The 27954-nt window shown below is 39.5% G+C and overlaps 1 protein-coding gene across 6 annotated transcripts in view; it reads right to left on the bottom strand.

Annotated features, from left to right (window-relative positions):
- The window catches only part of kazna (kazrin, periplakin interacting protein a), a 226487-nt gene that overhangs the window by 55310 nt on the left and 143223 nt on the right, over positions 1-27954 (bottom strand). For all 6 annotated transcript variants that reach the window (XM_042491182.2, XM_042491186.2, XM_042491183.2 and 3 more), the window contains one exon: positions 11748-11855. In XM_042491182.2, the coding sequence (XP_042347116.2) occupies positions 11748-11855 (108 nt within the window). The remainder of the gene's footprint in view (positions 1-11747; positions 11856-27954) is intronic.

Below are 27954 nucleotides of genomic sequence, written 5' to 3'. Positions count from 1 at the left end.
AACTCCCCACTGACCAGAAATGCATCTCAACACAGTCAGCAATGACATCAGCACAGTTATCAGAAGAAAAACGTTGACATTGTATGTTTCTGCAAACCACAGATTTGTTACATTTGTACCTTTCAGAGATATCATATCAATGTTTCTGAAGTGACGTAGTTCTGATTTCCTGTGAATGAGGTGACTTTGTCATGAGAGGTGGAGGGAATGGTAGACGGCATGACAGGGAAAGATGGCTGCTTTGCTGCAGACCACTGCAGACAACTGTTCAAGAGCAACAACAACAAAATCAGCTGATTTTAGCAAGACATCTGCAGCATTTCCAGTGGTGATTGCACACCCTAAAGCAGATGTTTTTTAGTTCCACATCGGTGTGTTTTCAAGTGACAATTGTACTATTCAAAGCTGGTGTTTTTCCACGTGTCATGAATGGCATTTCCAGCTGTGATTGTGCCATCATAAGCAGGTGTTACTTAGGAAGACACTGGCTGAATTCCCAGCCGTGATTGTGCCACCAAAAGTGTTTTTGAGAGAGAAAGAGAGAGAGAGAAAGAGGGACTTGCAGTATTTTCAGTTGTAATTGTGCCACAAAAACTAGGTTTCTTTAGCAAGTTATCAGCAGCATTTCAAGCCGTGATTCCATTATTGCGTTGACCACAGTAAGTGTTTTTCAGTGTTTTTCAATGAGACATTGGCAGCATTTCATTAGTGGTTTGCAGAATTATACAATGCAAACGTTCATTGTGAAACTTGGATTGTAGAAATGCATAATCAGTAAATGACTGGAATTGATTGACTTTCTATTGTCAAAATATCTAGCAGATGTTATTTGGTATCAAAAGGTCACATCTACACTTAAGTACGTTGAACCAACGTTACAAAAGTGTCTGTGCTGTTATTTCAAGATCAATCAATAGCTCTGCCAGAAACATTGAGTTTTCTGCAGAGCTGTACCATCCAACTCTCCAAGACAATAAAGCAGCTAAGGAAAATAATCTCCTAATGTGTATTGTGTCCATGCATAATGGACACGGTGAGGAAATTGAATACCGCCTACTCAAAGGGGTGCTTGTGGCCCACACAGGCCTGCAGCTTAGCTGATACACAGCTGATTGAAAGCTGAAAGTACAGGCACAAGATGACTGTGAGGCTGTGTGGTGTGTACATGTGTGTGCATGTGAATATATGATGATTTCACTTTATGATAACACTCAGCAGGGAGAGAGCCGCTGAGCTATTTTGTACTACACAATTGTAATCCAGTCATTGATTTTCGCTGGACCTTATTTTCCTCTTAGAATCACACGGCTGGTTCACGAAATGGTAACAAATGCCTTTTAATGGTAGAGAAGTGGAAAGCTGCAGCAGTTATATCGGCTATAAAGAACACCTTGTGCCTTCGCCTAGCGCTCAATGGCTTAAAATTACAAATCCAAGGATGAGAGATGACTCAGCAATTCCCTGTTCTGGAGAAAAGAAACTTAGAGAGAGAATCTGAGAAAAAATATAATCATGCCATTCATCATGTGAAAATGTGGGCTGTACAGTAACTTAAAGAATCGTGCCCGTTCAATTTGGCTACACGAGAAATGATTGCAGGGCAGTTCCCTAAACGCATGTAGGAGGATCATTTTATGACAAAGGGTACTTCTATGATTATCATTGTGAGCTACCGAGCTCCCAGCTGTGCAACAGTAAAAAAAAAGCTTGCATATTTCAGTGACTTACATGCAACGTACATGGGCTACATTAACAAAACCACCTTTGCTTGCTCAGTAGATGGCAGACTACAGTATATTAATTACACTACTCTTGCTCCAGACCTGTTGGGACATGCTAGCTAGAGTGTAAAGTAACTAGGAAGTGGTCCAGCTGCGTCTCAGGCCTAGACACTTATGAAGATGAAGTGCTAATCAGCAGGTCTGTTGGGTTTCCTAATTAAAAGAATGTACTTGGCACGCTAAGGCTATTTACACTGCATTAAGACAGCATCAAATCACACTACAGGGACTGGGGAACAACAGGAAATTAGCTGTCTGTGACATGCACGCCTCAGAATGTATGACATCGTGGGGAAAAAAAAAGAGTTGCATTTAAAAAGCAGTTTGGGTAAAAGTGCTGATGCTCAAATGATGCACACACAAGCATGCACACATGTTTCTAAGTTCAGGGAGGCCTGGCAGTGACGAGCTGAGAGCACTATCCCTTAAATGAAAATCAATGAGAGCAGACAATCTCTCTCTCTGCAGTCAGTTTACACAATACCTCAATGGACAGCAGCCCCACCTCACACTGCCAAGAAGACGTCAACCCCCCATTGTTTATGTGGGAAAGTAAAATAGAAACAATGAGAGAAAGATTAGAAATTAATTCAGCTTGTGTTTGTGCGCATGGATGGTCAGCTTTTTATCACCGCAGCTCTTTTTCCTCGGCTCGTGAACAATGTGGTGTCCATCTTTAAATGCCTGTCTTCAGCACCATCTAACTGCCTTTTGTTACAACACACAATGCACCTGTTAGTGCACACACTCTCCTCATAAATTCAAACTTTCAAGTTTTCACGTTCATAGGATTTTTCCTGAAACTGCAGCTTGCACAGCAAACCTTGACACAACCCCCGAATGAAAGATCAATCCACCTTCACAAAGTGTGAACTAGTAGGAAAAAAGTCACTAGTGAACTGTGAAGATGACTAATAGAAAGGAATTTATCATGACCTCCACCACAAAAAAATGGAAGGAGGGACATGTTGGGGTCATGTAGTGGCAATGGCAGTCCGAATCTTTGTAAAACACTGAGAGGGGTAAATAATGTTTTCATCACGCTGTAATGCTCACTGTTGCTTGGATTTTCAAGCAGACTGCTTTTCTAAACAAAAGCCAATGTGTTCACGTGTCAAAAGCAAAAGCAGTTTGAATCTCTATATTATTCTGTGTTGATGTGATTTTTAACACAGAATATCGTCAGTGGAAGTTCACATTATGTCTGCTGTGGAATCAGGCTGTTTGGAGCAGAAATAGCCCTCCATTAACAAAACAAAGGGATCACATTGATGTGGGTGTGCTGATAGGAACTAGTGGTGTAAAGCAGTAATACTCAACTTACAGCTGCGGGCCAAATTTGGCACCTGATAGGGTACCGGGTGCCGGGTGCCGGGTGCCCCCCCCCCCCGGGTGATATTAGTACAAACAATACTTTGTAGATTGGAATTTTACCAAAGTTATAAACATACAGTATAATCAATGCAAAAAGTATATTGTAAAATATAATAAGAACATAAAAGCTGTTCATAACAGTATTAATTAAATGATAAACAAAAAAATGGAAGGGCCAATCAACATAACGAGTACTTTCACTTTTGATACTTTAAAAACATGAAGCTGATAACACTTCTGTACTTTTTAGTAAGATTTTCTTGATTTTGCAGTAGTGCTACTTTTTTAGTACTTAGTACTTTTTTAGTACACATGAGAAAGTCAAGTTTGAGTGACACATTCATGAGTTTGAGGACTTCTTGTGTGTCAACCACTGCAGAGCAGTTTACAATACTCTGGTAAAATTGCACTCTTCATCTCGCAACTGTCAACAGAGGATGAAATGATTTATGGTCTACTTTCCAGACACGTTTCAGGGCATTTTACCTGGAATATGCACTTGCAAATTTTGATTGGCCGATGTAGTGTGTGTTACTGGATGAGGCTGCATGAGGTTGCTACAATAGTAGATCAGTGTTTTGATGGACAAGCCTACATTTTTTTCCTGAGACCCCCTCTTTGCCAAAGCGGTTGTATCACCGAAATGACTGTTTAAATGTTTCAAATGTTGTTTTGACGCAGGCCTGTTGGTCGACCTGAGCACTGTGTTAAACAAGAGGCAAACTATAGAGTCAGCTGACTACTGTTATTGCATTCTTTAAGTTACGACATGTCAGTGCATACATTACATGAGTGGGTCACCTACAGATAACTCGTAGTATGTTGAAGTCCCGGATTTGCTATGACCTTCAAGAGGACGTCCCATAACCGCCTTCACATCCTCCCCCACCTCTGAACTATTTTACCTCAGGCAAAACATACATGTGGAGGGTGGGTCAACATATAAATGTCAACTGAAAGTCTTTTGTGTGAAATGAGACCTAGGGGCTGTGCAACCTCATGTTGTTGATCTACTGTGAGTGTTAAACATGCTTGTCTCTGCACTTCATCTTCTGCAATTGAACTAATCTTCTTACTCACCTGGATTTCGTTACTCAAACAACTCCTTTACCTATTTTTACTACTGTGCATTCTATATTTGTACCTTAGACCAACTCTTCTGATCTCTGTCACCTACGTTATTCACCTGTCTGTTCTCCTACTGTCCAACCTTCATATTCAGTAATCAGTGAAAAGGAACCGGCAGCCACCAGGTGCCACTCAGCTCTCTTCCAGATCTGGCTGCTCAGACAGCCACCGTCCCTCTCCACCATCACCTCCGCTGCCAATTCACTCCTGCCAGACGCCAGCTCCGATTAGCTGCCCGTGGGCCTTTTTAACAGCCGTTTGAAGGGCAGGCAGAAGGTATTACGACTGGTGAACGCTTGTACCAGTTGGCTGTTTGCCTCGTGTCAGACTCCAAGGTGGAATTCGTAAATAGAAAAAACACCTCTAGTAGCACCTTGAGCTGCTTTGGCTGAGTGTAAATCCAAAACCTAACGAGGTGTAAGTGAGTATTTTGGAATAGTAACTTTAACTGCAAAACAAACATGCACAGAACACAATGTGACAGACAATTTTCATTTTCAGATTTTTAGTTCATCACTTTTAATATTTCATGACACTTCATAACCAGCAGGAACTTGACATGGGACCAAGCCTCGAAAAGCCCCCTACATCCTTAACCACTGCTTTCCACTGGTGGGTTTTGCAATTAGTTTGGATTATGCAGATAAATAAGAAGTTCATAAAACAGCAGTTGTAAATGTATGTTTTTGATGGAAAATGTTTAAATATATTTACTAACAATTTAATGTAACTCAAATTGCGTTGCATGGGAAATATAATTATTTTCAGCCTTGTGATTACTCCACTCCAACGTATCACTTGCGTAAATACAAAGAACTCTACAAAGGTAGTGATAAAGTGTGCACTACTAGCCCCTAAAATTACTAAAAATATCTAAAAAAAAAAAACCAACTGCTATATACCGCCTTGTTTACAGTATCACTGTATATTGCAAAATATTGTACAATAAACCTTGTATTGTGGTATACAGATTCTTGCTAATACAAATATTGAGGTTTAAACCTTTCATTTAAAACATATAGTATACTTAAGCAGAGCTTGAGACTACGTTTAAAACAAGTACAGCCTAAATGGTTTTTAATTTAACTTAACTGTAATATAACAATTTTGAGCACATAAAGTGTAGACTAACAAGTAAAATTATACATGAATATTTATTTTTCATTCATTTTTTTGACTCATTTGCTATCCCTTGTGTGCTTCCAAATACATCCAGTGTGACTCGGTGATACCATCAGCAGCAGACTGAAGGCTTGCTGAGCTGTCAGATGAAGGTCACTGAAAGCACATTTACTGGTTCTGGTCCATTTACCAGAGAAAAAGCGACGAGCCAACAAAAAGAATTTCAGACAGTCTGAGACCTGGCAATTTGGAGTGTACTGATAGTACACATCACACACACTCAGCTTTGCGGCAGGCACCACTGCTTAGCAACCATCACTACGATAAAATGAAAGAAAACACATTCTGTGTGCTGCGCTGACCTGTGCTTCCATGTTTTCTATTCTGCATTTTTAGTATGAAATATGTTTGAGTTTATATGAGAAAGGCTTGATTGATTAATTAAAGTGCACAGCTTCAGATCTAAATTTAGGCCGTAATGCTGTATGTGGCAAGCGTTTATTGTGACAAATGTATTTAAATATAAAAATGTGTTTCTACCCGCCTCTAAATGGATTCTAAGTAAATAAGAGTAAGGAAGAAAACAGCAAAACCTTTTTTTAAAAGGCTCAGAGGAGGAAGACACACTCACATGTACCAGCACATGACTTTTGTCATGACTGCACAAATTATGCCTTAAATCTCGACCCCTTGAATTTTCACTTTTTGACTTTATGACCTTTAAGTTGCACTTGTCAGCAGCCCTCTTTAATAAAGCCGTTATAAAATGACATAGACGGCAGATAATCAGACTGCTGCTCTGCTTCCTTTGTCAGTTTCAACCTCTCAGTTGACTTAAATGGAAAGGCTAGAGGACAGAGGCACCCAAGCACACAGAAAAGCCCTTTTGTCTCTGACAGTGCAAGCACAGTTTTTGAGATTTCATGTGTGAAGAAAATCGATGGAAATGAGCTTTCAGTTTGGATCATCAAAATCAAAAGTGGGATCAACAATTACTTTTTTTCTCTCCCACCCACTTATGAATGTAAAGAAAAAAACAACACTTTTAAGACACAGCGTAGCTTACTGGTAGCCTGCAGCAGCACTTTGCCAGACACTACCGTCACTGCTGGAGTCAGAGACGATGGACAAACAACAGAACTGGAAAATCGCCTTCTAGTAAGTTTTCTAACCAATGAACGAGTCAACAAAAAACCCACAGTTTGTACACTGCACTAGCAAAGTGAAAAAACGGATCTGGTGGATTTTGGCAGGTGAGACAATTGTTTTTATGTCAAGTGTCTCTTCATTTTGTACCAAATTGACTGGTGAAAAAAAAGTTTAACATTTTATATAAATTATACATTAATTATGTGTGTGGCTCAATCCAAAGAAAAAAAATAGAGCAGAATTATCACACTCAGTACCACACAGCCTATCTTTTTAAAGAAGAATTTAAAACTGTAAATGACAGTTGTCAGGGCATGAAGCCACTTATGTGTTGATCTTCATTAATCAAGACTAAATACTGTAAAAAAAAAAAATCAACAAAAGGCTTTCTTGGGGACCAAAGATGGACTCACTTCTGGAGCCAGCCTCAAGTGGCCATTAGAGGAACTGACATTTTTGGCATTTCTGTGCTGGCTTCATTTTTCAGCCCAGAGAGTGCAGCTTGCTCAAGGTTTGATATTCTAATAATGGCATGACTTTAGTGCTGAAAAAAAATAAAAAATAAATAAATCAAAAGGGAAAGTCAAATCAAGTTGTGGATCTGGAGAATCCCGTTACCCTCCATGGATCCACAGTGTGAAACTCCCATTATATCTGTATGATGATTATGCCCACTGTGCTCTCAAGCCTGTATGACCTTTTCTCTTCGTCTTCTTGTCCTCTTTCAATACTCTGCAGGACTGAGAGCATGGCCATAATACAAACAATTTCCAGTTATTGTTTGTATTGCATAGTTAAATAACATGAGTCAAATTAAAAAAAGCAAAGTCTAAGTGAAACCATTTTGCCTGGGCATTTCTGAGTGGCTATTTCTGACGTGTGTGAATTACAGTGGAGAGGCCTGGATATTGTTGCTGGAGGCAATATAAGTACCAACCTCCCAGTGGCTATAAGAGGGCTTCGATGGGGGCAGGTGTTTTGGAAAGTGTCAGCGCATGACAAAAAGGAAGTGCTCAGCAGAGGCCAGTCCACACATACACCCCGGCCCACACACACACATCTTCACCTTACGTTATTGTTCTTTTGTTCACTTCTGTCCCTCTCTCTCCTCCCCTCCTTTGCTGTATGATTTTCTCTCATTAATCAGAATACATTCGCAGGCAACACAATGTCCTTAGGCAATCTCTCAACTCTTCCTCCTCCTCCTCCTCCTCCTCCCCTTTACCATTTATTCCCCCTTATTTCTTCTCTCCTTTTCTGTCTCTTCTTCCCTCCTATTTTTTTCTGTACGCCCTGTTTGACTTCTTTGTGCTGACCTTCCTATTTAAATCAGCCCACACGCCAAGCTTCACCCAGCTGGTGACATCACTGCCAGTTAATGTGCAGAAGCAGCACCTGTCTCCATAATGATACAGTGCTCACTGCTTACGTTTGTTTCCCCTCTCCTTCCCTGTCTCCCTGTGTCTCTTACTGCAGACCTGAGATGAATTTGCTGATAACACAGCGCCTCACGTCCCTGTTCTCATTCTGATGAAACTTGCTGTGATATACGTGGCCTTGGTTGGGCACTGCAGGGGTTGTCGGTGTGTGTGTATGAGTTTTCCCTGAGTCTGCACATTTCCAGCACCCAGGAAACGACCACAGACCAAGTGCACCAGCTGGTTTGTGCTGAAGGAGAGTGTGTGCATACGTGTGTATCTGCCAAAATTTTAATTTAAAAATGTGCATAAGACTTACCCCCTCAAGTTCAATATCTGAACTTTTGACTTCCCAATGACTCCTAAAACTAAAAATCTTTCAGCATGTAATTTCATTGGTTGGGTACAAAAACAGATGCTCCAGATCAGCAGTGGTGAAAGAGGACTGAGATGTTTTACTAAAGTAAAAGTGGTAATACCACAATAACAATAATACATACATAACGTTGCAATGTCAGAAATCATAATAATATCAATAAAATGTGGCCAACGTTTCAAATAATAAGGTAAATGTGTGTAAAATAAAGTCCTGTGAGTAAAAACCTCGGGCCTCGAGTTATTTTCAACTTTTGAGACAAGCTGATGTCAGCGTATGATAGATTTGTTTATACTGTCGTCTACTCCACACAAGCTACTGCAAGTCTTTATGTTACATATACTGCTACATGTAGCTACGTGCTAACGTCAGGGAAATTTAATATTGGTTGCAGATGTTAATTTGTCCCCAATTTTGACTCATATTCTTGCTGGAACATGTCCCTCTGAGAAGACTTTGGTTTTTATTGGTGACTTTTCGTGGTAGAATGTTCGGCTTTACTCTGCGACAGTCGTTATTCTGTGCTGCAATGAGGATGCGGAGACAATACAGACGATACAGAAGACCCGGAAATGTTGACCAGAGCAGAGCAGACGGGGCTTTTGCTGGAGGAATCTTAAAGAGACAGGTGCTATAACAGAGCGTCTCTCTTTCACAGAGGGTGTAAACAGATGTTCGAGCACAAACAGTATGAGGAAAATAAAGTGCTTATGCACATAAAGCATTTCAGTGTGTTCTAGCAGAAACCCTAAATACAAGTTCGAACCTGAAAATGAGCATTATAGGTTCCCTTAAAGTAAAAACTCAGAAATACTTGCAGAAAAATATACTTAAACCCAAAGTAAAAAGTACTCATTATGCAAAATGCTTACATTTATCAAATGTGTTGCTGGAAAATTACCAATTGATTGACATGTCATTTGAACAAATGAATGTTGAGCAGTTTAATCTACAACAAGGCAAAGATTGTAAACTGGTCATTTGTTTATTGTATAAAATCTTGAACAGAAAAATAGCTTTAGTCGTAAGATATACGTAGTAAAGGGTACACTATTTCACCCCTGAAATGTCGTGTTAAGGTGTAAATACTCACGTAAAATACAAGTATTTTAAAACTGTTCTCAAGTACATCACATTTGTGCTGCTGATCTGCAGCAGTGAAATGTAGCCGACACACCAAAGTAACACTGTTCTCTTTTCTTTGGACGACTTGTGAGCTGTTTCAGTATCATCACGACATCGACAGACGCTAATAGGAGAGAAGAGAGAACTGGCAGCCAAATAGACCCCTAAGCAGGACACTCTAATGAGGAAAGGGCCCCTGGGGGCTACTTGGGTGACACCAGAGATCCATACTGGAGCTGGCAGCCGTACAGAATCCACGACTGAAGAGATGCGTTTGTGCTGGTGCCATCGTTAGATACTTTGATCCTCTCTACAAGACTCTAACTTCTTGAAAAGCGCTTTTGTTATGAAAGGGCTGGAAACAGACAGCAGATAAACGCCTGTAACTATGTTTGTCTGGAGAGCTGATGACGCCTACGTGAGACCCGTCTGACCGCCCAGTTAGATAAGAGTCTGGGAATAAATAAAGGCTTCAGAGTTTATCAGCTGCTTTTTGGGGATGGTTTATAGTGACGCAAGTGACTGAAAACTAACAGCAGATTGTAACCACAGATGACTATGGAGCTTGTTAGTATGCACTGTTGACAGAGACATATTGTAGCATCATTGAACAGGAGGACTGGAAGAAATGATGCATTAAATGAAACACCAATTCTGATGGAAAGGTATTACATGCTGAATGGACACAGGCACCTCCTGAGTCAGCACACTGAATTTAAACATTTTTCTGATTAATTTGCATCAAATTTACAAAATGTAACAGCTGATGAGAGAGGCTAACAGCATTGTATTATAAAAATATATAACTACCCTTCAACAGTTTGTAATGTTCTGCAACAGAAGTTTGTTTGGGTACAGTCAGATGGCTGACAGGATACCTTTATATACTGAAAGGTATTTCATGTGTTTACATTGTAGAAAGTCCTCCTCACAAACAGATTTTATTTTGTATATATATTTTTTATATATATATATATATCTGGAGAACAAAACGCTGTACATTCGTTCAACCAGATCAACAAATGAAATGGCAGAAAAGACAAAGATCCCACTGAGCAACAGTTGAATAAATCCTCCACTGGTAAAAAAAACTGGATGCTCAGCATCAAAATGTGCAGATTTAAACTGGAACAGGGTCCTGTTTCAGTGTCAAGTGCACATCAATAAACTAATTCTTATAACTAATAAAATTCATCATAGAAAGAGAAAATGAGTTGAGGGTAGACTGCAGAAGGCCCAATGACAAACCGTTGTAATGCAATCACAATCAAAAGGCACCAACACTTTTATGTACTGAAAAAAAAGATAAAAAGAAAATTGAAGGAAAAATGGTTCCCGCATTTTCCCTGTCATGCAACACTGTCGGGACATCGAGTACATGGAAGTTTTTATCGTTTCATTTTCTTATTTTAAGGACAAAAACTATTTGAAATGTAAGCAATACATTTGGTGACTAAATTATACTATTTTTTTGTTAATATATTCATTTTAAAGAGAGAAGAAAAACACTGATATTGCAGATGATTCCAATTGCATTTACCAGCAAAATACAAACATTATACTATGTTTTACCAATTATATGAAAGTACCAATTATATAAAACCTAAAATTTCTGACAACCTATTGAGTAATCACATTCTCCTTACAAATAAAATGTGTTTATTTAAATATTTATTTCGAAAATGTTCAGCCAGGACCATTATTAACTCTTGTGTTATTATTGTTCATACTGCAATGAGAGTCAAAATTTCTGCTCTTCTGGTCCATCCAAGCAGCAACAAGAGGCCAAACTGTAAAATTCAAACTGCTCATAAACATGAATAACTAGTTGTGAGTGACTGTTGTGTTTCTGGTTCAACACAAACATGCACACACACTAAATAAAGAAGCAGCTTTGGCCTGATTAGTTACAAAGATGTTTGTGATGTTTCCTTAAAAACAAAACTAGCTGCGTTCATTTACTGCCAGATGCAACCTGGATCACATGCAGTCCTCCTCAGCTAAAATATCATGTGTTTTGGAGGCTTCAACAACAGGTGCAAGCAGAAAATGCTGAAAAGGGAGAGGAACTGATGCAGAGGGGCTACTATACAGGCTCCTCCTGTACTGTGTACTTGCAGGTGTGTGTGTGTGTGTGTGTATATATCGAGCATTTGCATGATCATTCTTGGATTCATATGTACACCTTGCTGTGCCACAACATCCTCCAATAGTGGCACAGAAGGAACAAGCTGACGTTTGCTTTCAAAGTCAAACAGTTCTGGTTCAACTTACCTTTATCCAGGGAAGCATCTGGGGAGTTGAAGTCCATCAGACTGCTGATTTCAGTCTTGTAGCAGAGGTCAGTTGCTGGTGGCTTCTGCCTCTGGTTTGAAGAGGGATCTGGGGAAAAAAACAAATAACAAACAAGCTTAAATTAACGGACATTTAGAAATACCCCCCAAAATTAGCAAGTGAATGCAGGTTTTTTGAAGAAGGCAAAACTTGCAGTGTACAGCGCTCTTTCTCAGTGTCCACCCTTTTTTAAAACTAATTTTAAGGTCATTTTCTTTCTGAAATCTTTGGGACATTTCTTGCCAAGTTGGTCGTTGCCTTTTCTCCTCATGTTTTTGAAAGAAATCAAACTAATTTACTCAGCTTTCAAAGGGTTAAATAGCTTGTGAAAGGTGAGGTCACCTGAATGCAGCACACGAAAAGTGATGTCAAATCAGGTTTTAAAAGGGTTAAAGGGCTAAAATTAGAGTCACTGCTGATCGGATATGGAGCCAATAAACACCTGTGACAACTGCAGAGTGAATGCCGACCCATGAGTGTATGGCGACTGTAACCTTTGTCATTACATACAAAAGCCAGATGCAGGTGACAGTGGGGTTTCTGTGCAAACGTAAAGAGGCTGAAGTTTACAAAGATGGACAGATTTATTTATTTAATTTATCTGTGTTCTTGGTAATGAGATTTGAGCTCAAGCATGTGTATTAAGATTGTGAAAATACAAAATAATTTCATATAAGCACAAACAGAAAGGAAATTAATGCTTTGACATTTTCAAATATATCTCTTACTGATTATTATTGGCTTAATTTGAGTTTCTGTGTGGATTATGTTTATTAAAGCATGTAGAGGAGCAACTGTAGCTGTAAAATGTGTCTCAAAAAAATGATCTTAAAGGACTACAGAGACAGAAATATAAAAATGAGAAGAGGGGAAAATGCCTGCATATACCCAAACTGCAATTCCTCATCAGCATAAGTTTGCCTCTCTGCACAGAATGCATGAGGAAACAAAATGATTAATGCAACACACCACTCATCTCTCTCAACACGCACATAATGAACTTTTACTCCTCGCTCCTTACACTGTACTAACTCCACAGTAGCTTACCATTCATCAACACAGCTCCTGTCCCTGGGGAGAGCGTCAACACCCCGCTGAAGCAAAAGCATCCAATCTTAAACAGATGCAGGCGCACAAACACAGTTGCTACTTTGAGAGACTGCTGCATGTAAATATTAGCATTTTTATGACCAAAGTGTGATTTGATTTCCGGTGAGGTTCAGTGGTTTCTAATATAGTTTTGGCCTGCCTCACCAGTGGCACACAGTGAATGCATATTGAATGCTTTGCTCCGGGTCAGCTCACATAAAAGTTTTTGCTAAAATGACTTTGTCACCTCCAACATGTGCAGTCTGTTTCTGCTGTCCTCCCTTTTCCAGCCCACAGACTACACTTTTATTCCAAAGTAAAATGAGCAAAAGGTCACAAGTGCCACTTTTTGAAGAAAAGTAATCTTCGGCTGGCAAAAAACTAATAAAATGTTAAAGGATTTAAGGTTCTGCTTTTTCTCACACACAGTTATAATTCACAATCCAGCAAACTACATCTCTTCCACTTCACTCTTCAACCTCTGCTCCTCTCTGGCCTCATCCTCCTTCTCCTTGTCCTCTTTCCTGCTCACTCTGCTATCAGTCCACCACCCACCTACTAAGATGCTGTTACTGGTTGAATTATTTGCAGTAATTGAGCACAGATGTGGCCGGGTGAAGAGCTCGAGGTCTTGGGGTGGTGCTGTCATTATGGCAAGATTAGTCACCACGCTTGTCGAAATGGACTTTATACGGCTACAAATAACAGCCTGGCAGCCTGTCCCCACCTAGAGTGATTGGTAACAGCACATATGGGCTGTTTTTTAAAACTGTGCATAACACTTTGCCACCCAGCATCTCGCTCATCTATAATTTTTCAAACTTGCCCACGGTGCAGCCTTTGGCACCAGGAACACAGATGTCACTTTTCTGAATAATGTTAAAATTCACAGTGCGTACTTATCTGTGAGCTACAAGCTGCTGCTGCCCAGTGGCCTCATGAAAATGTTTTATCTTCCCTGCATTGTGCCCTTGACAGGCCCTCACCAACATTTCAAAACTTAGTAAGGGAAAAGGGGATGAGAGTTGTAGTGTGGAATAAATGCAAGGGAGTAAGTAAGCCATGGTGGTCGCTTGATGGGGACGGAGAAGAAAAGCTGATATGGAGGAGAGCAGGGGAATATACTGAGAGCAAGCTCAGGTTCAACTTGACATTTTGTTCACTCTATATGCAATGCAGTTAGGTTGAAACCAAAGTTGAGATGCCCTTGAGCAAGCAAACAAACCCCAAACTGCTCGGAGTGCCTGACTTTAACAGCCCCATCACTCTGACATCTCTGCACAACAATGATGCATGTCTACAGGTCCTGTGCTGCACAATGGGATGAGGAAAATGTCCCTAAAGAGGGACTGATAGAGTGCTCCTTCTCCTTCAAATGGCAGTAAAGAACTTGACTGGATGCATAACTCAACTCTGCTTTGTCTTTAGAGATCTTCATTCGCTTTAATTTTAGATAACATTTAAACTTTTTCATAATGTGTGGCTTTCACAGTTTTTCTACATAAAGTGAATCTTCAAAGCTTCCCTATAAAATGCTCAGTCACACTGTTGCATCAGACACAGAAGTGGAAATGACCTATATTAAACCTAAAACAAACTGCACACACATTTCAGTGCAGAATGTTTTCTCATGAGAACCTGTTGATGCCCGTATTAAAGTGTGAATGTGTCAGTGTAGCATAGATGTGATGGCTGATCATGTAGCAACCATTTCTGCATGCAATTTGTAATAGAGTGCAGTGGGGACGTTTCGTTTTTGTCAGCCGACCTGGAAGCTAGCGTCGCCCTGGTTCCCTTGTTAAAAAGTCAACGGTAGTTTTCAGTTGGATTTTGGACTTTTGTTCAGCAAGATAATCTTCACATATGGACAGGTCTTTCATGATTTTTGAAGTTTAAATAAAATCGCCAGAAGCTATAAGCTAACATTCAATGCCACAACGGTGAAGCTGAAAAGCTATGTTCGTTGTGTCATCAGTTGCATATTGCGAGTTGTTAGCGGTATTTAATTATAATGTAGAACAAACATGCCGTTCTCTTAACCCCTTTATTTTATGTATTTATTGAATTTTTTTCTGTAATATAATTACCAAATATATTATATTATATTGTTCTATTGTTCCCCTAGTTTATAAAAAATAATTTTACAATCTCTGCTGTTTTTTAAAAAATATTTTAAGGTAATTTTCTCATAATTTTGCAATTTTTGGGACATGTCTTGCAAAGTTGGTTTTTTCCCTCCCCTGTTGTGAATCCAGGTTTTAAATGGCCAAGCTTGTGTTAACCACAGACCTTATTTCAGGAATCTAACCAAAAACCCACCCAAAACCACTATGACTTTAACAAGAAGGAACCCAGAGAAGCAAACATGCTAACTCATTTCCACATTTTAGGACTCATTCCTACACAATTTTATTGTGAGAGAGACTTCCCACTACAGCAACAAAACTCAAAAACAATCCAAACTGTAATGTGGAAACATTAAGGTCACATTTATAGAGTCACATTTATGATGTTTTTTAAGCTGCAGCAGCCCTGCTTGGTGTTAAGGCTGTGAAAATGTTTTTACACTGAAATCTTACAGGTTTAAGATAAAAGAAGAAGTAAGAAATCATTACCACTTGCTGGGCTGCAAATAAATTTTAATAATTTTGTTCCCTCGTCGACAAACTGGATGCTTTTTTATTTTTGTTGCAGGTATGGAGAGAGAATGGTCAGGCTGCTGTTTTTTTTTCGTCACTTAAGCTTTCAGACATTCTGTGTTTGTGATAGTCGGCAATGAAAATGGCTTTTTTTTCTTTTCTTTTTGCTACACTGATTTATCAAGCAGGTAATCGTAATGTTTTCTGGGTCACCGTCTATGCCTCTGAATCAATGTCCTTTTCAACGCAACAAATATTTGGGTCTGGTAAGGTCCAAGTGCCTCATATTGATCTGTTAGTCTTTATCTGAGCTCACTAAAGTCAAAGAAACACTGCAGACACAGAGTAGATAGACAGATGGTAAGAGGGAGAAAAAGACTGGATGAGATATCAGGGGCTGATAATAAAGAGGAGTTATAGAAACAATCAGAAACAAAATCTCCTTTGTTGCTTTGGCTCTCTGCATTTGCTGCCTGAACGCTGCAACTTGAGTGAGAGTGAAGCTTTCTATAAACCTTTGCCTTGGCTTGTTGTATTAATCATGTTTGGGATGATCTATTAAGGATCTCATGATAAGAGCATCATTTCCTCTCTTTGCTTCCATCTTCTCTTTGTTCTTCCCTTATTTCCTCATATGCCAGCAGCAACAATATCTGACAAACATGCAAGCTCACCGATCAGTCTCACTGCAGGTGCAGATGTCTGCCTCACAGTTTCATTTTGGTATAAAATTAGAGAATCTGTATGTTTACAGAATCTAAAACAATGCATACATTATGATGGCAATTAAAACAGCAGGTTGGTATGGGAAGATTATTTCATTAAAATTCCAGAGTGCTGAATAATAACATCACATTTCAGTTATCTGCCTCTCTTTAAAGCTGCAAAGAAAGCAGAAGGCTTGTGGGAAATAATTTAATGTTCACTTTTATCAGCCCTCACTGTTTCCTCACATTAAGTTGTATTCAGTTCTTGTCTCTGTGGAAAGTTTCATATACGCATACAATCGCAGTGAAGGCATGGGTTGTAATAATCTGGGGAGATATATATAGCATTTGTGAGAAAGCAATGAACTGCTCTGCAGCACAAACTTTTTTATTTTAGATGCTGATGAGAATTTATCATACTGTATGGCTGTGTTCCATTTTCCTCACCATCAAACTTCCTCGACTTGTCAATAATAAGCGGTTTAACCAGCCGAGCACACAACGGAGGGAAAAGGTATTTCTGCTGTGATGAAATGAATAATGATTTGGCCCAGAGACTACAACAACTGTTGAGGCTTTGTGATTATGTAATTATCCAAATCACTCTATACCCACCAAACAGGGTCTATGTGCAAAAAATGAAATTTGCCAGACAGTTGCTCTAGACTTAAAACAGCTCCTTTCCTTAGTGAATACCACATGTGGGAAAGAAGGAGGGTTTGACAGCAGCGTTGGACTGTTGCCATTCTGAATATAAACACTTCTGCATTTAAATTAGTGCTTTACAATATGTAGAAAATCAAATATCGCAATATTTTTGACAAAGTACTTTGATATTGATGTTGCGCTAATATTGTAAGGTTGATGACATTTTTGATATATAATTGTCAGTAATGTGGATATAATGATTAAGTGGGTAAAGGCAAACAATAGAACAGCACAGTCTGCTAGTTTCAGAAAATTACATAACTTCCCTGTAATGAAGCCTTTAGCCTGAAACACATACAGAGCTGATGTGTGCAGTTTTGGGTAGGGCTCAATCAGTATTAGCTTATTGCAGATCTATATCTTGATCTATCTGTCTGTCTGTCCGAAACTTCTATATTAAAATGTTAAATTTTTTAAGTAAAGAAAGTGATTCAACTGCTATTTCTGAATATCTGCAAAGATCGACATTAGCAGAAATGATAGATCTGCAGAGAAAGTTAAGTGTTTTCAGTCAGACATCACTGGATCTAACATTACAGGCAGAATGGTGATCAGGCACTCGTGTTCAGTTGTTGGCCATTTTACATAAACACAAAATAGGCTAATAGTTTAAGAAATTATCTGTTTAAGTATTAAGGGCCAAGGTGTCTGTATAAACAAAAAAAAATAAACCAGTAAATTACTTGATTATTAAAATGACTGCAAAATCTTAATGTTTGTGCATTTGGCTTTTCTTCATGTAAGTTCATCTCTACAGTCTGTTCAGTGCAGAACGGTAAGCTACCTCTAACCCTTATCTACAGTTTTGCTTGGGTGTTCATTTTGGACCCTATTTTTAAGTTTTGTGTACAAGTACTTGAGCACTCAATAATAGGCATGTCATGATACCAGACATGTAGTAGTACATACCAATACTGGTGAAATTCCCAAGATTATCAATAACCAATTTTACCACTGTTACCACTGTTAAAAAAAAAGCTTACTTGCTGGTAGAGGTTCATCTTTTTCCTTTGGCATTTAACATTAATCCTGCACTGTCAGGTGTGTAAGAACTGCATCCTTAGTACCTAAAGTACAGGACAAAAAGGAGCACCGTGATGTTTTCAGAATTTTGCATCAACTTGGAGCAGAAGTATCGGTTCTTGTGATATTCTCTATGGTCTATACTCTATAATAATTTAATATGAGTACTTGAATATGGAAATTATCCAAAATACTCATCCCTTGTTGACACACTTTTTATGTCTGACCATGAAAAGTGTTATACAACAGAAGTGTGTCTTCAGTGACCCTGATTACCTGACTGTGGAGTCCTATGGGAGTCTGATGTTAACCTTTACAATGCTGCGGTAAATTTTACACGGAGGACTCAGCCTTTGTCAGCATGAGCCCCCTGTTGTTCCTCTTCTCAGCGGGGATGAAACACAAAATCCTTGTCAGTGAGGGCCGCATCTCCCAAAATAAACCATTCCCTCAAAACAGAGAAAGCTAAGCCTCCTTTACCTCAGTGAGTCTAAAGGGAGATTTAATTCAAACTACAGACTTCATTGTGCATTTTTTTGAAGAACTCAGACACTTACTTATGGGGATTCAAATATTAAGCAGTCGGTCAAAAGGTAATCTGTGAAGCCGAGGGAAATATTCAGGCGCACAACGCTTCAACACCGCCTTGATTGTTTTTTTTGCTCTGACTGTATCACTGAAAATAGGTCTCATTTAATATTTCTCTTTCGCAATGCACAATATTATTTACACTGGCTTTATTTGACATCTTTCGGAGCAGAGTTTGGGAAATATTAGCTTTTATCTATATAGGCTCATATGTCTGTCACTACAGGTTGAACTGACTTTATATATCACAGTGTATTTCTGTGTAATTGGCCCATGAGCACTGTAATGATCAGTGGTGTAGCCATTATATCAAAGCCAGTTAGCTGTTATGGCTCTCAGCTGTTGGCATAAACACATGCAAAACATTACTCTCCTCTTTTTCTCTCTCTTTTGCTCCGATATGCCAAACCACTCCAGATGACTTCACTCTCCATTAACCAGGCATAATAATAATAACAGACTTTATCTTATGGAGACCTTGATACCTTTGCATAGCAGGAAGTGGACCCCCATGCACTATTAAGAAGCAGAATGATTGAATAAAACCACCAATTTACATCCATTTACAGCGGCACTCCACATTCACACAGAGTTTAAGTTCACAGGTTTGTGGAGATTATTGTAGAGGTAATTTGGGAGCTGTAATGAGCTGAACTCTGAGTGATTATGGTTTAAAACTCTCCATATTGTAACACTCTTCTGGTTGGATGTTCCAATAGTCCTAAAGAGAAGATGGAGATGAATTACACGTCGTCATGGTTGGACAGTACTCTCTGTTTCTCACATTCCTGTCACCATCGCTCTCCCTTGAGTCCTCTCTTCTTCCGTAGCCGACTGACTCCTCCACTCCAACGTCACCTCTCCTTTTCCCTCCTCATTTTCTATCCTCTCTCTGTCGCCGTTTAATGGGGTTCCCCGAGCTCTTCACTCTTCTGAGCCCGCCATATTTTATCTACTGGCACAGCGCAGGAAAAAACGACGGCTGGAACAAAAGAAGGCCCTAATGAGAAGTGGAGGTGATTAAGGAATGAATGGGCGCTGTTGCTGGAACCTTCACCGAGCCGCCCATGTTCCCTGACTCGGTCTGCAATCTGCAGATAGTCACTACCTCTCTATTCTTATATCGGCCACCCGCCTTTAATTGCACTGACATTCTGTGGTCCCGAGGCTGCCGGACTTGTGATAAAGCTTGCGTATTCATGCATTAATCACCAGCAGCCAGGACAGGCCTTTTTCCCCCCTGCATCACCTGCTTCAAGACCCCAATTCAAGGTGCCCTATAAATACCCTGCAGATAAATGGAACTAATGGACCAGGAGTGTGTGATTGTGGGGAGCTAGCGCTTAGCCGCCCACGCTAACCATCGGCGATCTTACAACGACTGGTTGTCAATTCATATTGTAATGAAAGGCTGCTGAATGTACTGGGCAGGCCATTCAAACCAAGTGTGTAAGCCGGGGATGTTATTAGTTGGCATAAGGAGGACTCAGGAGAAAATGAGCTGCAGCCTGAGAGACTAAACCGCAGAGAAATGGGCTTTTGTTAGCGCGTGAATGTCATTTTCACAGCGGCCATCAGAGGAATGAACACATCACCACTGTATGGAGAGTAAAAAATGGCCCATTTGCTGTGCTCCATGACAGACCAGAGACAGGTGCCTGCGAGCACTACAGCTTTAAAATGGCCTGAGCGCGGCCACTTCAACACCACATTTATCCCTGGAATCAAAGCACTTTGGAAGATGGAGAGCTGTGTGACAGCTCCTATCAGGAAACTGAACTGTGATGAAACTTGTGTCCTTTGACAGCATGCTGCATTTACATCTCATTTGATAGGCTTTAAATAACGTGAATTATTACACTCCCTGTGTGTGAAACTAGCTGTGAGAACGTCATATTATATATACAGAGATAATGAGAGCTTATAAGTGGCTATGTTAATGACATGTAACTTTATCAGTTAGCAGCTGAGGCAGCTGTTGTTATTTGACCTGCCAGTCTTTACATGTGAAGATCTACTGTGTGGTGAGATGTCATGGGGATAAATTAATGCACATAGATCAAAGATAATTACAGTACAGTCTGTAGTTCGGGAGTCAAGATTTTGGAAATATGTGGAGTTAAGCCCTGTTCACAAGGGACTAGTATTATCACGGGACCTCATGTGATTTGAAAATAACCTCCCAAACATCTGTGTTTCCTGCAGCACATTCACACGGGATAATCAAAGTCTGTACTTGAATTTACTGACATTATTCCCTGAATATGATGTGCACCGTTATATGTAAACCAGAAACGCTACACAGTACTACCAGCAGAGATGTACAAGGTTAACCTCCTTTTTTTCTTTCTTTTTTTAATATGTAGGTTAAACATAAAGAATGATGCTGCCACTCATCACATCCTCCATATCATCATCTTTCCAGGTTTCCCTCCTCTGATGGATTTGAGTTTGGTCTATCTGGGAAAGGGTCTCCATGCTGTGTAGCTAGATGAGCCTCCTGCACCCAAAAAGCTGTCAAAACTTTCATTCATAATTGTCAATGCAGTTTCCCAAAAATGATGTGAGGAGAAATAAATAAAAAAAAAACTAAAAAAAAACCCCCCAAAAAAACCCTAAATACCACCCCAAATTACTGAGATGCCAATTTTGCACAGGACTACTATTATCACATGACCCCTTTGTTTGACGCAATATGGTAGGTAATATGTGGTGAGCTTCTGCTTGACAAATTAAAAACATAGCAGATGTACACAGGATTAAGATTGTGGACCACCTATGCAATTATTACATATTACCAGACATCTCCAGGTAATAAGAGTCCCGTGCAAATAGGGCTTGAAACTACATTCACATTGCAAGCCTTATTTGGATTTATTGCTTAGGTCCATTTCTTAAAGATGTGTCCAATATCAGATGTCCAAGTGAGCTGTTTACGGTCCTGAGCTGACCCACATGCATTAAAGAACAATAACAAAGATGTCACATGCAGCTTGCTGTCATATGGATGTAAACATGGCGGCACCTGAAGTTAGCGTTGACCGTTTCAATTAAAAGCTAATGTGCAGAGGAAGCCAGCAAATTCATGAGCAGATGATGGTGAGGAGAAAGAGAGCCAAATTTTTAATTATGGCTGTTTGTGGAGCAATTGCTGCTACTTCTGTACAGAGGTGAGTGCGAGCCAAGAGTGATGGGATCTTGACATGAATAGCTTCACTGAAACAGACCGCACAGATTTGTGATGAATGGGGTCACTATGGCTCAAAATGTGAAGCGGCCACTAATTGCTCTTGAATTGATTCAGGAGCAATTCAGTATCTTGTAATCAACATTAGTTTGCCAATGTGCGTATGTTGATTAGATTAGATCCTGGTGATCAGTTTGGCACTGTGCATCGCAGCCACTGCCATCAATGTATGAATGAATGTGTGAATGTGTCATGTCGTGGAAAGTGGTTGGAAGAATAGAAAGGTGCTAAATAAATGCAGATCCATTTACCATTTACGAATGTCGATCTGGAGTGACTTAGAAATTGCATGTCTGTTTTGACTGGGGACGGACAGCAAAAAATCAAACCTATATCTGATTGAGGACCACATATCACAGTTGGCCTCAATCCGATAAGAAAAGATACATTTTCATGTGAAGTCATTATTCACACTGTTACGGAGGGACAGATTTGAGTCACTTGCAAAAAAAAAAAAAAATCAGATTTAGGCCATCAGCCCTCAGCCTAAACCAAGCTTTGGAATCCAAGATCAATACCATCTTTATCTGTCTGTTAGGCCATTAAGTGTATTCTCCAAAACTACTCCTTTAAATCCAGAATTCATTTTGATAATCCATAATACTACATTAATGATATTCTGACAATATTAGCAAAATTTACCCTGGGACATGGAATTAAACCACATTACTTTAACCATGTTGTAACAGAAAACAGAGAAACTGTGGATACTTAATAAACTTATTTGAAAAGTGCCTTGAGAATGAATATGAAGATATTTGAATAATTATCCAAATGCAATTACCATATGAGAAAAAAAACCTAGAAGGTAAAATTGAAAATAAATCCACTTCAGCGCCCCTCAATTTGTTCGGAATCATTTTAATAAATACCATCTCCACCAAATGTGTTTTATGAGCGGCTTTTAACAGCAATTATGACTTGAAGGCAGTGCAGAATTATTCAAGTGCAGTATTCTCCAAAGGACCTGGGGAGGCTGTTGTTTTTCTTTTATATCCCCTTGCCTTGGCAAAGCACGGTGGTGTTATGTGCATTGTTTGCAGCTTATCTTTTAGTGCTGCCGAGTGTAATGTTTTATAATATGATAATCTGCAAGCATTTCATAACATTTCATCTGAAAGCCACTTAACTACCAAAGTGTTTGGGCTAAAAATCTAATATTCTAGCTCTGTCGCTTTAATGGGTTTCTAATTGAGTGTCATGCGTTGGGAGGTAGGTCTCTGAGGAGAGGTTCAGCCAAAAAGAACAAAGTTATTATTCAAAATTGTTATGACCTCCTGCATGCTCCATGCTCCAGATTAAGTACAGGGTGTTAGTCTAAGTTAGGACTTGGACGTCCACTGCGGTTGGACTTCAGCCTATAGCATCACAAGACCATTGTCCTTGATGGGCCCATCTTCATTATACTGAAGTGGATTGATAACAGCATACCGATTACTGCCGACACAGTGGATACCCTTCAAAAACAATGTGATGAATAGAGGACGGATTTCTGCTTGAAATAAACCTATTGTCATTATTTCTTCATTACGATTCCTTTATTCACACGTTGCAGCAGTGAACATTTAAATTAATGTAAATGCATCAGGGTTTGTTCAACAGCTAATCAGCATCCAAACACAACTAAAAATGCACAAAACAATTAAAAAAAGCACTTAATACAGTGCACAGGTTTGTCCTCCTGGATAAAGGACACTGAGTGCAGACCGGGACTGTCTCACATAATTTAGAATTCGCTCAGAATTTGACTGACAGTCGGCTCAATCCTCTGTCTTCACTACTAACTGCCCTTTTTCCTTTGAGGCCATTGTCATGTTTTGGCAGCATGCATAAATGCATCACATTTTGGGAATGTGTCACCAACCAAAAAATAAATGCTGGAGTAAAGATTATGATCACTACAGATATAGCGGCTTGTTCCTTGTTACCCATGTGAATGATCATTTTTTTATTTTCTATTTTGCTTTAAAAATACTTAACAAATACAAAAAAGTTTTCTTTGTCTACCCTGGTTACTGATTGCTGATTGTTTTCCTTCCAAGTAAATCATCCATGACTGATAAATATTCATGGGACTTTGTCAAGGATAACACATATCCTTAGTTGACAAAAGCATAATTTTCTACAAAGATGACAGTGCAAGGTCACAGAATAATCAATGACAGGTACTTAGGTTTCTTCAAAATAGATGGGGAAACTTTTTTAGAAAGTATCCTGTCGATATAAAGTTGTGTGCATTTATCATCATACTGTCAAACTGATGGAGACAAGAAGTAAGAAGAAGTGGGAAGTATGGATTTAAAAAAAAAAAACTTAAAACAATTCACAAAACACAACTAAAACCTAAGAGGGCCCTCAAATAAAACTGTGTCATATATGCAGTAAAAAAATGCAAATACTTTTGAAATTTATGCAACATGACCAGATTTAAAAAGAGAAAAAGGACTGTGGCATTTGCTTTTGCTCAAGGGGAAGAAAACCCGCAACTACCAGAATCGACTGTGCAGCACATGAGCAATAAATGCTCCCGCTGGTGAGTGACGTAATGAGCACTCATCCATGTGACACAATGCTGGTAACAAACAACCTCTTATTAGAGTTTAACAGTAAGCAAAAAATGTTTCTGAAAACATCTGAAGCAAGAAAAAGGCAACTCACGAGCCAACTCTTGGTTTATATTTGATCAGCACTGCTTAGTTTTACCAATTTTTTGGCCTCCATTTTCGCTGTGCAGAAAGCAGTATGACGCTCCCTTCCTGTTCACAAATTCTTGCTATTACAGCTAAACACGGCATTAAAATATGTTTCTGAAAACATTTTAGTCAAGAAATTGAATAGTGAATAGTTAGTGAAATAGCATGACCTTATTTTACATTTATTCAGCACTAGCTGGATATATTGTTTGATGGGATTCCTGTCCATGTTTGAGAGAGAAGTCTCCCTGTTAACAAGAAAAAGACTGAATATGCATGCAACTGTGACTATTGTGCACATTCAAAATTACAGGTTATCGTATACAGTTGTACTGCAGACTGTCAGTATCAGATGCATCAATGTGTTGACACAATAATTTGACCGCTCCTGTTTTTCAAGTCTGTTTTCCTAAACTGGTCATCAGAAGAACTGGAAAATAGCAGACAAACAACAAAATCTACTTTGCTAACAGAGAAAAACTATTGTTTTACTATTTCTTTTACAGCAAAAATATTCTTAATGATGACTGGTTGCAATTATGATCCCATGAATATAAAATAATCTATAGTCAGGAAAATAAATCTATCTGACCTCCTCCAATACTGAGGCGTATCAGAATATGAAGAGGACTTCCCTGTGGAACTACTGCTGTTTGGGAAGCTATTTGTGCAGATTTTGCTGCATCAACACTCATAATATAATTTCTCTCACATGAGCATCCGTCCTTGAATCAGCTCAGTCATTATCAATGCCAGTGTGTCACAAAATGTGATCCACCGCCAGCCTCCCTCTTTCAATATGATGAAGAGTGCGGCACACGGAGAAGGGCAGCAAGGAATCTGCTCCGAGGCTTAGTGTGCCAGTGAAAGGAAGGGGACAGACAGAAGGAAGTGTGCAGGAAAAAGAGATTAAATGAGAGCAGATATGTCAAGTGAGACGGTGAGAGACAGGGGAAAGAAGGGAAGGAGGAGAAAATGAGACACAGGGCATAATGACCAAGTAGGAGGGAGGTTAAGAGGCAGATATAGCAGGAAATAAAGACAATATGGTGAAGTTTCCATCCCCTCAATCAAGGAATAACATAATGACAGCATGGATGGGGATGGTGGAAAAAGCCCAGCTGCTGAAACAGAAAGATAAAAAAAGGAAAGAAAAGAAAGATCACAAAGGAAGAGAGTAGAAAAAGTGAATGTTTCTATTTGTCCGTGTTTGTATTGTAAGCTCTCACATATCTATCTTAAATACAGAGAAGCCCAGACACTGATTTTAAACAAGTTAATAATAGAACAAACAAGCCTTTATTTCTGTATTTCAGCAAACTTTAATAAGAAGCCTCCTCAACACTTACACCATGTTTACCTACTATCCTGGCGAATTCAGAATAATGCATCAGCTCTCGCTTCTGTTGCTCTGAGAACTACTCTGTCATCTATTAATTATCTCCAATTGATTCTGTATTCCTGTGTCTTGTTTCTGTGTTACGCGACTATCAGTGAAAGTCAATACTTCCTGCTGCTTCATATTAAAGTCTTCCAGCAGCTCAAAAAGCTTTATCCTTCCCCCTTTTTTTGGTAGGCTAGACCACGAACGGTGGATGTGCTTTCATTGACACGGAATACAACAATCAAGACTGTATACAAAGATAGAAAGCAGCTCCTCCAAAGTGAAGCCAAAACGTCTGGATGGCCCCACTGGCTGTTGGTTGCAGTTTAGGTCATAATTTTGCCCCCAACTGCAAAAGGGCCAAACTTAAGTGAATGACAAGAGTACTATAATAAGGGATATACGCAGTGTGTATATGTGTGAAATGATAAAAAAGGAAATTGCTGGAAAATCAAAAACACTTAATAGCTCTCAACTTGGCAACTGGGAAAAAAACACACACACACACACACACAAGCTTCCCATTATGACAAAATATATCCACTCCTGCCAAACTCACTTCAACTCTCCTATTCCTCTCTGAAGAGTGGCTATCAGATGAAGCTCTGTCTCCGTTCACTCTGAAACTCACTAACACCTGACAAATGCTCAACTCTGTCTCCTCACTTTCTCTTTCATCTGCTGACTGTGGATCATTCCTCTCGCTCCATCCCTTTCTCCAAAGGATTCCTGCTCTCACCTCCACCTGCCGGCTCATTCCTGGTCTCCTCGTCTGTCTCTGCTTTCTCTCACCTTTGCTGAGTCTCATCTCGTCCCTCACTTTTAGTTTGTCTGTTTGCTCTCTTTTCTGTCGTCCTCCAAAATTGCTCTCTGTATTTATCTTTTTAATATGTGAGATACCATGGGAAAAAATCACAGTGTATTGAACCATAGAGGCTTGCAGGAGGCCATTTCCCCTATTTTTTTAAATTCCTCTGCTACACACAAGCAAGCACACACACACATGAATGGTGTTTCAGTCTATTTCTTTCTTTGTTTAGGAAATGAGGAAAGCATCAAAGCTAATATTGAGTGTTGACAGTTAACTACAACCAAGGCACAGCAACAACGCAATGTGTGAACAAGACAAGAACAGACAAGATGGAAAATTGATGGATTCTCTAACATTCACGCCTTTTGTTCACAGTATTCATAGTTATCTGTGGAGGGATGGCGCTTTGTGGAAAATGCGAAGCGCTGCATGCAGAGTTTGTGGATCTTCTACGGCTCTTGACACTGTTGCTACTGACAACCACATCTGTGTTTCGGCTTGTGCTTTCCCAGCAAGCAACACAGTGCCCATTAACTGGCCCTAATCTCTGAATTGACTGCAGCATTTACAGAAAACACAGTGTTACATCAGAGGAAATGTAAATGCAAGCAGCAAAGTAGGTCTGAACTTTGATTTTAGGAATCACGAAGGCACGGAAAAGCTAAAAATTCACAGTTCTTAAAGTAAAAACAGTTCAACTTTATGTATGCTGTCCATACTTAACAATAGTTTGCATTATGCTTGTTTTATCTCATCTATATGGCTGAAATCAAAAGGTATAAAGGACTTTTTGTCTAAAATTTGCTTGTTATCTGAGCCAATATTACTGATTCAACACTGAGGTGAAAATGAACTAACTTGCAAAAACATCACCATGATGTCCATGCATGTGTTGACTTTGGTCCTGCCTGCTCAGTGCACTCAGTTTATATTTGGACTGGACTGTAGGTGAAGGACACCAGGAGAGGGCAGTGAAAACTGGGGAACTCCCAGGAAAACTGGGCTGGCATGTCCTCCTCTGATGTGGCTCAGTCTTTGGCAGGAGGACTCGATGCCATATTGAAGACATTAAACAGCCTGCTGTGTAATTTCTCCCAAAGTAGGGAGTCTGGACTTGTCCAGGCAAAGCATGCAATTTGACATTAAACTGGTATGGTCCAAATGGGAGTTTTAAACCAGGTTAAACACTGTATTCCTTTAAATGGTTCAACAGGTTCATCCAAATCATGAATTTTCTTGTTATTTTAAGTCAAAGGAG

Source organism: Plectropomus leopardus, chromosome 9 (assembly GCF_026936395.1).
Source record: "Plectropomus leopardus strain MGB_pleo_1.0 chromosome 9, ASM2693639v1, whole genome shotgun sequence".
In the NCBI taxonomy this organism is placed as follows: Eukaryota; Metazoa; Chordata; class Actinopteri; order Perciformes; family Serranidae; genus Plectropomus; species Plectropomus leopardus.
This window is presented reverse-complemented; position numbering and strand designations above follow the sequence as displayed.